General features: G+C 44.5%; 1 protein-coding gene across 1 annotated transcript in view; it reads right to left on the bottom strand.

Moving 5' to 3' along the window:
• MAPK11 (mitogen-activated protein kinase 11) overlaps positions 1-8,775 on the bottom strand; it is a 50,582-nt gene extending 41,807 nt beyond the window's left edge. The window contains exon 1 of the mRNA XM_019543468.1: positions 8,595-8,775. Within this exon, the coding sequence (XP_019399013.1) occupies positions 8,595-8,707 (113 nt within the window). The 5' untranslated portion in view covers positions 8,708-8,775. The remainder of the gene's footprint in view (positions 1-8,594) is intronic.
• Between the last annotated feature and the right edge of the window lie 4,417 nt (positions 8,776-13,192).

The following is a 13,192-nucleotide window of genomic DNA, read 5'->3' as shown; positions in this document are numbered from 1 at the left end:
CCCTTTAGACTGTGCAAAGACCCTGAAATCTGTTGACTCTGTGAGGCTACAAGGATCCATTGATGCAGATCTGATTGTAAGACCATCACTTCAGCCCTTAAGGCATTGCTCATTAAGCCCTCATGCATTTGGTGATTTTAAGCTCAGAAGTATTACAGGATTGAAGGGGAGAAACATTAGAATTTAGAGACTATATTGCTATATTTTTAAACAAAATGAGACTAATTCAGGAAAGGACTTTAGAAGAGCATGCTAAATTAGGCTGCTGACAAACATGACAAAAAAACCAAACCAAAACAAAAGGCACTTTACCAGAAGAAGCATCACGTTAGTTTAACCTGGCTCCAAAGTATCTGTGTAGGTCGGGCACTTCCACTGGGAAAGTTGATTCATTCAGCTATTAGATTAAAATGCCTCAAAAAGCCCCACTAAACCATGCCTACAAATTTAACTTTAAGCACATGGTTAAGTCTCATTAATATCAAGGAGCCTTAAGCACCTGATTATTTTTGTAAATCAGGACCTATTTTATTATAGTCTGTAGAGAATGAAGAAATTATGTGTATTGCTTTTTAAAAGTACATAGTGCTTAGTTTGTCTGTATGACATTATTGTACTTAAGTTAAGAGACTGTAATGGTAAAGCTGACAGGAAATGAAAGACTAGCATAGAGAAGGAGCCATCATAAACAACACCTAGGGCCCTTGAGATAACAGGGGTATGCTGTTGTTTGGGGAATAATTTTGCCTGGCTCCAGCAAGTCTTGCAAGGTGTTCTCCTCCTGGACTAAAACCTAGACTCAAAGGATACACTAAAAAAAGATGCTGTCTCAGGGAAAAAGGCAGAAGATTGGATTATCAGCAGGCAGACAGAGAAACACCCAGGGACAGAGTGCAAAAACCTGTATCTCTTCTAGCCAGAGGTAGGGTCAATGGAGTGGAAGAGAGCTTAACAAAGATAGCCTGGAAAAAGTTAAGTGTAAAAAAGAGGAAATATGTCTCTAGACCTTATTGTTTCTATACTTTTCCCTGCACGCTGTCCAACTCTGAGTGAATACATATTGCTTTGTTTTGAAAAAATGGTTTCTGAGTTAATCAGCTGCTGTTAGCAGCTCCTGGAGGGACAGACTTACAGGTGCCAAACACAGTTGGGTCTTTTAGTTTAGCACTTGGGAAATAAAGGGGAGACACCCCAGGGGTTCATACAAAGAGTGGTATAATCACATGGTTCCACCCTGGGAAGAGATCAAGACAGGCAGGCCACTCACCCAAGGGCTGTACTTGAAGAAGACAAAAGAAGATGTAAAATGCAGCACATCCTGTAACTATGGTATAATCCTTTTTTTCTTCCTGCCCTAATGCTGAGGCAAGATGGCAACACAGAAGAAAAGTTTCACATCATACACTTCAAAGTGACTTCCTTCCAATCAACATGGGCAGATACTAAGAAATTCTCTGCGGAAACTTCAGTAGGTTGCAACCACTAAGTTAACGAAAAAATATATACATAAAGGAAAAATTACTTTAAAACTCACAAGCAGTGGGAGTGAATTCCTAGTTCTACTAATGTCAGTGAGAATGTAAGATTTCCTCTGAGATGTTTAATGCATTAATGCATTTCTTCAAAAAAGGGTTCTGTATTGCAGATGCTAAAATGCATATTAGTGTGGCAGTTTCTCTAATAAATCACTTTTTTTATTATGACAGAAGTAATTGTTATAAAAGTTGCATAACACTTTCCATGCTAATCTCTTGTTACCAGTCGCGTACAATTTCCTGAAGCCTTCTCTTCTTGCCTGGTATGTTTATCTTGCTCTATGACAAATGTTGAATTTTTCCACAGAGCAATTCTGAGCTAAAACATTCTGCACTAAAAATAAACATTAATTTTTAACTGCCAATAAAAGTGATATACTTTTACATTATAACTTCTTTTCACAACTTTTTAAAAAAGAGACTCCAAGATAAATAGCTTGGCATGGAAAACTGACATTTGGTACAACATGGGCAGCTCTCTGCAAGGAAAACAGGCTTTTGAGTATTCCAGTAAAACTTGTTTTTTTATTTGAATAAGTTATGACTCTTTGAAAATCATGTGCTATACATACCACCATTATTTTCACAGGGCTTGGGGTTTTAAGCTTAAAGGATCTGATTCGTCACCCACCAAAGTAAATGAATGAACATCTACTGGGTCAAATCTAAGTGTGCAGGTAAGGAAGTCTGTGCAGTGTATCTGCAGAGTTAGCTTACTTGAGTAGCAAAGAATGTACTGCAAGGGCCCAGTGCCTGAGGGAAGGACATCACCAGAGCTCTCTGGAATGATATTTGGCAGGCTTGCTGCATGCTTTCCCAGATCTTCAAGAACGAGCCCCTAAACTGCCTGCCTTTAGAATGGGTAGATTAGCAGAACTTTAGGTCAGAAACGGTCAATACCAGTGGTTCTCAACCAGGGTGCTATGGCACCCAGGGTTGCCACAAGACTCTTTCAGGGGTGCTACAGCAGCTAGTTGGAACTGCCTCCCACGGCTCATGCACAGTCAGATTGGGAAGGGCTGCACTAGGGTTATCTGACAAGCCTAAAGCATGCGTTCCTGCCACAGTCCTTCCTGGTTTGACTTTGCATGGCATCGTCTGGTAATAGAGGCACATGGAGCAGGTAAAACTGGCCCACACACCTTCGTTTCCTGGCGGAGCATGGTGAGGGCCAGACGGGGAAGGGCTGCCACAAAAATGGGTGTTCCTCACTACTTCAGGCTTATCAGAATACCCTAATGCAGGCAGCAGCACACATTCCTACCACCACCCTTCTTGACGTGGCTGTGCAAAAAACCACAAGATAGTTCAACGTGGCTGAGAAAGTGGCAGCGGCACCCTGACTGGCAACCACTAAGGCAACACAACAGTCGCTTTCAGCCTGGGTGCTACCAAATTAAAAAAAGTTAAGGAGGACTGCCATGACTCGAAAAAGTTTGAGAACAACTGGTCTATATATTCCATCTGGTACTAAAGCATATAGTTTGCATTCACATAAAGAAAATTAAAAATAGACTCCAAATAATCATGTCTGATCAGGTTTTTGAGTTACAAGAATACTGGAGGGTAGGACTAGGATTCAGAGATACCTCAACAAATTGGAGAACTGGATCAAAAGAAATCTCATGAAGTTCAAGAAGAAATGAGTGCAAAGTCATGCAGTTAGGACAGAACAATTTCATGCACTGGTACAGGCTAGGGGCTGACTAGCTGGGCAGCAGCTCTGCAGAAAAGGACCTGGGGGTTACAGTGGACAATAAGCTGAACACGAGCCAGCAGTGTGACTTTGTTGTGAAGAAGGCCAATGGCATACTGGGCTGCATTGGTAGGAGTGTTGCCAACAGACTGGGGGAAGTGATTCTTCCCCTCTAATTGGCACTGATGAGGCCACAAGCCTGGACTAGTGTGTCCAGTTTTGGGCGCCCCCACTACAGAAAGGATATGGATAAACTGGAGAGAATCTAGTAGAGAGCAACAAAAATGGCTAAGGAGCCAGGAAGCAAGACTTAAGGAAGAGGCTGAGGGAACTTGACTTATTTACTCTGGAGAGTAGAAGACTTAGGGAGGATTTAATTGCTGACTTCAGCTACCTGCAAAGAGGGTGGTACTAGGCCAGGCGTGTGAAAAATACAGCTCGAAGTCTGGATCTGGCCCACCAAATAATTCTATTGGGCTCATGGTTGCTGCTCTGAAGGTGAATTGTTCCAGCTGCACCACCCTGGTTTTCGCTGCCCCTCTCCTTCTTCCCTTCCCCATGCCAGCTGGCTGCAGCAGCAGTAGCTACTCCCCTCCCTGGCTGGCCTGTCCTCAGCATATGCTGAGCCCCTAGCATATGCTCCAAGGCAGGGCGTGCTGAGCTCCTGGCTAGGCTTCTGCTCAGCAAGGCTGTCTGCATACCAATCCTGTTTGTAGACCAGACGGCCTGGCACCCAGCGAGTTGAAGTTTAGGTGGGGTTCTCCCCACTTGCGGGGGAGTGGGTACAGGGGGAAGAGGGACAAAAGCCACAGATATCCAGGGCCTGCTGGGATGGGGCCTGGTAGAGGCACAGGCACCGATAATGTGGTGCTGTGCTGTATTCCTGCATGGTATTTTAGGTCGAGCCACATGGACGCAGTTTGAGCAGCTGGTGCAGCTGCTGCCCAGCTCCAAGTCCCCAGCACGTGGCCAGGTTGGGATCCACACCCACACAGTCTGAAGTGGCAAGTGGGAATACAGTGTGGCACTGGCCTGGCTGGGTCCAGATAACCCATGGCTCCCAGCCCTATTCTCCCTTCACGCCCCTGCTCCAAGTCCCTGGCGTACAGCTGGGCCAGTGCTGTGCTATGTTCCTATGCATTGCCTTGGGCCATGTGGGCACACCTGCTGCAGCTCTTGCCTGACCCAGCCACATTCCAGAGACTTGGAGTGGGGCAGGGGATGCACTAAGACGGGGGCTGGGAGCCATTGGTCATCTGGGACCAGCTGAGCCAGTACTGCACTCTGTTTCCCCGTTCTCCCTGCACCCTCTCCCCTGCTCTGAGTCCCCATCACACAGCCAGGTTGATGGGAGCTGCACCCATGTGGCCTAAGGTGGCACACAGGAATACAGCAAGGCACTGGCTGCATGCTAGATACTCTGGGCAGAGGAAAGGGTGCAGGGAGAAGAGGGGAACGAAGCTTAGGTTCTCCTAACCTTTATTCTCTCTGCTCTTAGATCAGGGGTAGGCAATATTTTGGAGGGCTGGGGGGTGGGGGGGAGGGTGGTTGGTGATTTGAGGGATGCTGACCTGGATCTAGGTCTATGACAGCTCACCGAAATGCCAAAAGTGGCCGTCAGGCCCAAATAATTGTCCACCCCTGAGCTAGACTGTTCTCAGTGATGGTAGATGACAGAACAATGAGTGCAATGGTGTTGAGTTGCAGAAAGGGAAGTTTAAGTTAGAAACTTAAAGGTCTCTTCCAACCCTAATTTTCTATGATTCTATGAAAAAAGTTTGAATGAATCTCCCTTTATTTCTATCTCTGTCTTAAGAAAATACATGCATTTCTACTAAGTTAACCAACGTACACAAACCACTCCAAGATCGTAATCTTTTACTGAATCTTAACTAATTGGTTGCATCTAGAGTCTGGACCAAAACATATTCACATAACACAAATTGTTCTATTGATTTTAGTTTACCTACCAGTATGAAAAGGGCAAGCAGGAATTGGCCCAAGTGTAAATACTTAGATTACAACTTTTGTTACACAAATTCCCATTTATAATTGTGCGAGCTTGTTATATATGCCTGGGAAGTTACGTTCAAATGGAAGGAGAAGCACTATGACAGAACCGCCCTGAATTAGAAAGGCAGGGGGCATTTCACTATTGCTAAGAAATGTTTGATTCTATTAAAAAATGAAAATCTGATACTCCTAAAAGCCAAATGTTTGGACATCAGGACTATGGCTTCAGTTCAGAACAGCACTTAGGAATTTGCTTAATTCCAGTGATTTCAGTAAGACTTAAATATGCTTTAAGTACTTGGCTGAAGAAACACGGATTTACTCAGGGAAGAACTATAATACATTAGTCAGGAGAGTGACCATTTTTTCTGGCCGAATAAGACAGATACACAAGTTATCAACTGGTTTCCAGTATGTGGAAAAGATTCAAAGTGTCAATGGATACTAAAACTGTTGTACAGGCAGTCCTCGGACTTATGACACAATTGGTTCCTGAAAACCACATCTGAAGTCGAAACACTGTAACTCAGAACCAATTTTCTCATCAGAAACAATGTTATAAATGGGGGATTTGTTCCTGAACCAAGGCCCCATACCCTATTTTCACCAAAAATACCCCAGAATTTTGTACTCAGTCAATTATAGATGAGTAATATAGCTATAGTAATGTATTTATATTGTAAATAGCAATCATATCGATTTGGAAGGACTTCTTTGAGGTGACTTTGCTGGACTATCTGAAGGGTTCTTGGCTGGAGTCTTCTCAGGAGTCTTGGCTGCAAGTTTTTCTGGAGGCTTGTCTGCTTTTTTAAAGAAAGTGTTCAAGGAAGTTTGGACAGATGTTCTCCAGGGAGATAGGTGACACAGCCAACTTGTTTGCTGGCATGGCATCACATCAGATCAAGCATTGTAAAGTCAAAACTGTCATCAGAAAGTTGAAACAGGGTGTCAATTTATAAACGGTGCATCTCGAAACATTGTAAGTCGAGGACTGCCTGTACAATCTTTTTCTTTTGATGGGACATATTAGGAGCCCTGGACTCAGACAAACCAGTTTCTGCTGTAGGTAAGAGTTTACCAAAGTTAGGGGGTTAAATTTGACCCAAATTTACATTCCAGTAGTTAGCCACCCTTCCTAGTCTGGAAGCATATTCCTGATAGTCTGGGTCTTAATTTCTGGGCTTCCTCATTGATTGATTAGTAGAAATTCCTGAGCATCAAAGAGGAAACAAGTAAGTGGAATAAACTGTAATTCCTATTGCAGTTGAAAACAGACCAGCTGTGCAGCAAGTGAAGTACCATACATTTCCACTGCCTTTTTTATTGTTGGAGAACCTTTGGCATTACACTACAGATTCAGTGGAATAGCTCTGTTTCAGAAGTAGCTGAGCATAAGAGAAAAAGACAAAAATCAAAATTGTGGTGCGTGTTTTATACAGTAAATCCAGTAAATAATTTGAGAACTATTGGGGTAAAAAGTTCTGTTTCAAACTGGGAGTTCTTAATTCAGGACAAGGATACGATTCATAACAGCACATTCTTCACTGGATTGCCTCTTTAGTTGCAAGGAAAGATGCTGATGTTCACACATTTGTTTACAGGAAAATGACAAACCTAAAATTTAGCTAACATAAATTTTGAGGAACTACACAAGTCTGAGCCTCCCTCCAAATCAAGTTACAGCTTTTAATATCTTCCTGCTTTAAAAATGTTTCTCTCTTCCCTTTGGCTAAATGAAAGATTCCAAAAAAATAATATCAATTAAAAAGAATAACATACAGCATGTTCTGGGGAACTGACTGTACAGGGGCAAGAGTGAAACTTATTATTCAAAAGGTTTTGTCAACTGCACATAAATCAATCAAGAAAATAGTTATCTTCAGTTTCTTTGATGATAAACATAGTTTGAAAATGTAAAAAATATATTTTGAAAATAAATCAATGGATATAATTCAGAAAAGACAAATATTTTCCAAATGACAATGGCCATTTAAAAATTAACATACTTTCTGAAAGCAATTCCAGGCTTCTTATAAATACAGGAAAGGGTGAATCAGGTGGGAAAGTATCTTGTTCCTTTAGGACAGGAAGCACAAATGGATAACTTGTATGTGATAGGTAAGCAACCAGTTACTAAGAATAGAAGCATTTAAGAGAAAGCAGAGGCCATACATCCTTGCATGACAAACAATCTGCATTCTTCCCTGGCCTGGAAACCCAGTGACAACAGCAAGAACAATCCTATTCTCTTCCAGACCACTGTAGATCCAGAATGACTTGACGGATTTATGCTGGCATAACTGAACTGATGCTGACCCCTTGAACTTCTTCATTTGTCCTACTGCCCATCTCAAATGATGTTTCCTTGCAGTTCATCCTAATTCTTTCAGCTCCTATTCTATGATCATGATCATTAAGCTCTTTGCCAGGCACTAGTATCTCTCATAAACACATGGTTTAGAGAGGGCATTCTTATAACCACAGATAAGGATCAAGTGAGCTGTAGGCATGAAAATCGAGTTCAGCCCTAACCCTAGAGCCAGCATGACACCAGGCAACCAGGTTTCTCTCAATACGAATAAGCAGCACTTTGACATTCATGCCAAAAATCCCTCAATGCTTCCTTCCCCCGTTCCCAAGGCAGGCAGGCAGCCTTGATATCCCATTCCCAGAGACAATGACTGCGCAGATCCCGTCAGTGTGGCAATGTGCAGTGAGCTAGATGTGGTCAGAAAGTGAACGCCTCCTTGATGGACGCAAGTAAACCTCCGCCTTGTTTTCCTACATCCCCAAACAGGTTTCACACGAAGTCTTTGGAGGTGAAGGCTTCACAGATCACAGGACAACGCCGGCTAGCGAAAAGATACCCGAGGGGCAGGGGAAAGACGGCCCCGGGATCTACCCACCCGAAGTTTCGTCCCAGGGAAGAAACGTGAAGTTGCCCGAGGGCCGGGCGGGCGGGTCCCCCCTCGCCCGCCCACGGCAGCAGGGCCTGGTCCCGTGCCCGCCTGCGGCTCGGGGATGAGGAGGGTCTTCCTCCGGCGCAGGCTGCGGGGAGCCTCTCCGCAGCAGCCAGCCCGGCCCGGGTTCCCGTGGCAACCCCGAAGAAACGCTCGGGCTCGCCGCTATTGTGGGGCCGCCTGTCCCGGCCCGCGGGGGCGGGGGAAGCGCCCTCCACACACCCGCTCTTCCCACGGCCGCCCGCAGCATCCCCCGCGGGCCGGGGCCGGGGCCCGATGTGTGCCGCTGGGCTCGGGCTCCCGGCTCAGCACGGCCCGCCGCCCACCCGGGGACCCGCCCGGCGCCCGCCTCCTCCGCGCATTGTCTGCTCCCGCCGGGCTCGCACGCACCACACCGAGCCGTAGGCGCCGGAGCCGACGGGGGTCAGGTTCTGGTAGCGCTGGGGCACCTCCCACACCGTCTTGTTCAGCTCCTGCTTGTAGAAGCCGCCGCGCTCGGACATTTTCCGGAGCCGCCCGCGGCCGCGGCTCAGCGCGGGACCTGCGGCTGGAAGGAGCCGGGAGGAGGAGGGAAGGAACAGGGGAGGGGAAAGGGGAGGAGAGACGGGAGGCGAGGGGGAGGGAGCGGCCATGCACCCGGGGAGCCGGCCTGTCCCCGCCTGCTGCCGCCACAGCCACGTTTTAAACACCTGCACCCTCGGCTTGGAAGATGCTGGTGTGATCCCTGTTGTGGCAGCACAGCCCTGGCCCCTTCCCCGTTGTCTGCCTCAGGCACAAGTGCCGAGCAAAATCCCGGGCCAGGGTTGCCTGCCCCTGAGCTAGAGCGTGCCAAGCAGAAGCAGTGCACCCCTTACCCCGCCACAAGACTCGCCATGGCCTGCGGAGGGGAACAGCCGGTACAGCCCCCCTGGGCATTCATCAGGGCGTCTCAGCGCGGCCCCGCGGATCCATCACCCACCCCGCCCTAAGGGCCCTGCCCTCACATCTAGTGATTTTCCTTTTTCTGTCATCTGCCACAACTGGAAATAGTCCAGCTTCATCCTTTTTGGAACCACCCTTCAGGTAGTTGAAGGCTGCCATTAAATCCTCTCTCAGTCTTCTCTTCTCCAGACTAAATAAACCCAGTTCCTGTAGCCTCTCCACATTAAGTGGTGTGCCCCAACCCCTAACCCTTTTTGTTGTGGTCTCTCCAGTTTGTCCACACCCTTTTTGTAGTGGGGTGGCCCACTACAAAACTGAACGCAGGACTCCAGCTGTGGCCGCACCAGTGTTGAACAGAGGGGAAAATATACTGTTATCAGTCAAAAATATATTTCCATTTCTTCTTCTATGTAAATCCTCCATTTCCCTTATCATTTTTGTTGCTCTGCTCTGGATTCCATCCAGTTTGACAATACCACGGCCAGTCCTCTGCAGTGTGCCTCAGGGAGCAGGTAGAACAGGATAACTGCTAGTGAGATCAGCCTGCCGTGAGCTAGGAATACAGTACAGCTCTGCAGAAGCTCCCAGAAATGGAAGGTACCCCTTGGTGGGTCCCCATAACCACTTCCCTGCTTTACTGTGTGTTTATTTATTTGCTGTATAGGGCTGCAGGAAATATGTGTTGCCATTTTTTTACATATTTGTTTGAAAGGCTTCAACCTAAAACAAGAAACACAACAGATCTTAACTCATCCCTTTGAGGACATCTAGCTGAGCTTTGTAAAGATGACAGTCCACAGTTAACTCCTGGGTACTGGTCTCCTGTTAGCATCCTAGCAGCCACAGGGATGTGTGTGTGCTGTTCTGAGGCCCTCCTTCCCTACTTCTCATGATGCCTGATTGCCTGATGCCTCCAGCCCCACAAAGCTGGCTCCCAGTCCCACACTGCTATCTCCTGCCTGCAAACTCCTGTTCTAATGCAGCACCTTCAAGTCTCTTCTCCCAGCCTCAGCCCCTCCAGCAGTGCTTCTGTTTCCTGTGCTGGAGGGATAATAGAGCCCTCTACTGGCAGGATACTGAACTGGTAAACAATACGAATAGCCAGTATTGATCCAACTGGTGCAGTACAGTACAGTATCTTATCTTCCTCAGCATTACCTTTTTGTGTTTCTAAGCTAAATTTGCAGTGCAGTCACAGCAAAACCAATAGAGAGAAGAGCTATCACTTTTCCACTCTGTGATGTGATGCTTCCAAGTATGCAGGCCACTATCTTTCATATCAGCAAATTGCAAACATTTACTGACTTCCACCAAGTTAAACCTCTTGCAGCAGTATTGCATGACAAGTTTCTTCCTTTCATGCAATATTAGCTTGTTTTTCAGCAGGCATAGTACTTTATATTTTTCTAAGCTGCATCTACCCTGGTTATTTTTTAACCTTGTTTCTAATTCAAGTCCCCTTTATATTAGTTTTGCAGTCTTGCTCATATTTGCAGTCACTCTTACTTTACTATCTTCAGTGAATGTCTAGCTACTTTACTGTCTTCAGTGAATGTTTTTATTTATACTGCCATCAGCATTGTGGTACTGCATCCAGCTACCTATTTTCATTACTAAGCTGCTTATATAATGTCATGTCCCAGATAATTAATGAAAATTTTTAAAGACCAGACCTAAAACAATTACTTTTATACCCCAGTAAACACCTCCCTCTGGTTAATGATGTTGACATTTCTATCCAACAATTTGCATTAGTTTTACAAGTAAGATTTAATGGAATATTTGCTTCTAAAACTTAAATATATTAGATTTGAAGGAATCCAGACACAATCCAAAAAAAAAGAGCATATGGAGAATCGAGAGACCCTAATGGCAGCAAATTCAGGCTGCTTCAAACCCAAAGGGAGAGCAAGTTTCCAAACTGAAGTGTCCTGACACCAAAAACCCTGCAAACAGTTCTCCCTTTTGTACTGAAGGAGATCTAGCCCAAGCATCTGTGTTGCCCTTAGCTGTGCAGGTATGGCAAAGAGAAAGAGGTAGGCAGGCATCTCTTTCTCAAACTGTTTCTTTGTCTGCTATTACGTGGGCATGGAACATCTTCCATACTATCAGCTAGAAAGAGAGCAGCACCCCAAGGGAGACGGGGACATGACAGCGCAATTAATTTACCCCTCCTGGCTTAGCTGCTATGTGGGTTTAGAAGCTGCACCCCACACATGCAGTAGTGATGCTTGTGCAGTGTCTGGGAGGCACAATGTCTGTTCAGGAGTAATATGTGTAGGTATAGTTGAGCAATATTTGGTAACTCCAATATTATTTTGGTTAGGACAAATTTCAGTACAGAAAAGGGATTGCTGTTTTAGTCATCATTATTATTAAGTTTTCCTCATTCACCTTTTGTTCTCTTTTACTCTCGTATATTGGTAAAAGCCTTTCCATCATTTCTTCTCTTTCTCAAGCTTTTGTTTTGGCTTTCAATTTATAAATCATTATTTTAAAATTTAATGCATTGTAAAGATTGCAACATTTGCATTAATCATACACATCCATACTCAAATGGAGGAAAGAATGTTGCTTGAATACCAGAAGTGTCAGCTCCTGGCTAGACATGGACTAGTGTAAAACACTCTGGCTACTCAGGCTTGGGTGTCAGCAGAAAGACTGAACATGTTAACATTTATACAGCGCTTTGAGATACTAGAATGGAATAGCTCTAATAACAAAGTACTACTGTTATGTTATGGTATTGTTAAGAACAACATTTTGGCAGTAAGTTCTGGCTATGTACTTATTTCCAGATGCTTTCCAATTTCTGAAACCATATATATGCCTGTAATTTTAAAGTAGAAAAGTTGCCACTCTATACCAGGTTTCAGCAATTTTTTTTTGGAAGAGTGCCTAAAACATCCACAACCTTGATTTGTATGATGTTAGTGTGCCGGGGGTGGACAGTGGAGAAGCTGCAAGGGGCCTGATCTTTGTTGTGGCAGCATAGCACTGTCCCCATCCCTGCTGCCTGCCCTGAGGCGCATATGCCAAACAAAATGCCTTTGTGTGGCATTCTCTAGCATGCGTGCCAGGGGTTGTCTACCACCACACTATACAATAATAGAAAAGGCAATATGTGGATAGCAGGGCAGAATTATTGATGCAAAAAAGAACATACGTTGGAATTTCTTGCCAATAGATGCCCAGTCATTACATTTTCTTAATGTAAGAGTTTGTATGTGCTTGTGTATTTTGAAACAGACTGTATATATTTGTTAATACATTTCAAAATATTTGTTCGTATGACCTCAGGGTGATATTGCTAGATACTTATTATTTCTGATTTTAACAATATATTAACCTTCCCATTTCTGCCAAGTGCCTATTTGGTAACCTTATGTACTGTCCAAGGTCCATTCAGATGCTCCCATCTGAAAACATGTGTCCTTCTTATAAATTAGACCTTTATGCAGGATACTAGAGAAACTCTATTTTTAATATTGTAAAAGCCCTAATAAATCTAGATTGGGCACATTTTTAAAAATTAGCCAGCTACCACTCCTTTTGAACCTGAAGTTTCCTGACTGAAGGCACAAGCTTCACATTGCTGGCACTGGGTATAAAATTCACTGAAAAATCATGTTACTGAATGAGGACTTTTAAAATATATATTAAAGGGGGGGTAGGGCCTAAGATTAGACACCCTTCATTCTTACCAAGAAGAAAACTATTTCAGTGGTTAGGGTTGTGACCTGCAACTTGGTAGATTAATAGTTTCAATTTCCCTTTCCGTAAAGCCTTCCTGTGTGACCTTGGGCAAGTCATGTGACATTTTGTACCTCACTTCCCCATCTATAAAGTAAGAGCCATTGGATCTCCCACATTCAGTTGGTGCTATGTGAATAAACACATTCAAGACTGGTCTAATATGCTTAGAAGCTATAGGAATAATTACCTTGCAAGTAAGTAGCTAAGATGCTTGTTGGCAGGCAGCTGTAACAAGATGCCTGGCACATCCCTCTTTCAGTCTGCTCCCATGGTAAGTTACGAACATTTTCAAGAATCTTCTTCTCAGAATC

This window comes from Crocodylus porosus, unplaced genomic scaffold (genome assembly GCF_001723895.1).
Source record: "Crocodylus porosus isolate Cpor-Errol unplaced genomic scaffold, CroPor_comp1, whole genome shotgun sequence".
NCBI lineage: Eukaryota > Metazoa > Chordata > Crocodylia > Crocodylidae > Crocodylus > Crocodylus porosus.
The sequence above is the reverse complement of the archived record's forward strand: the minus strand, read 5'-3'. Positions and strand labels throughout refer to the sequence as shown.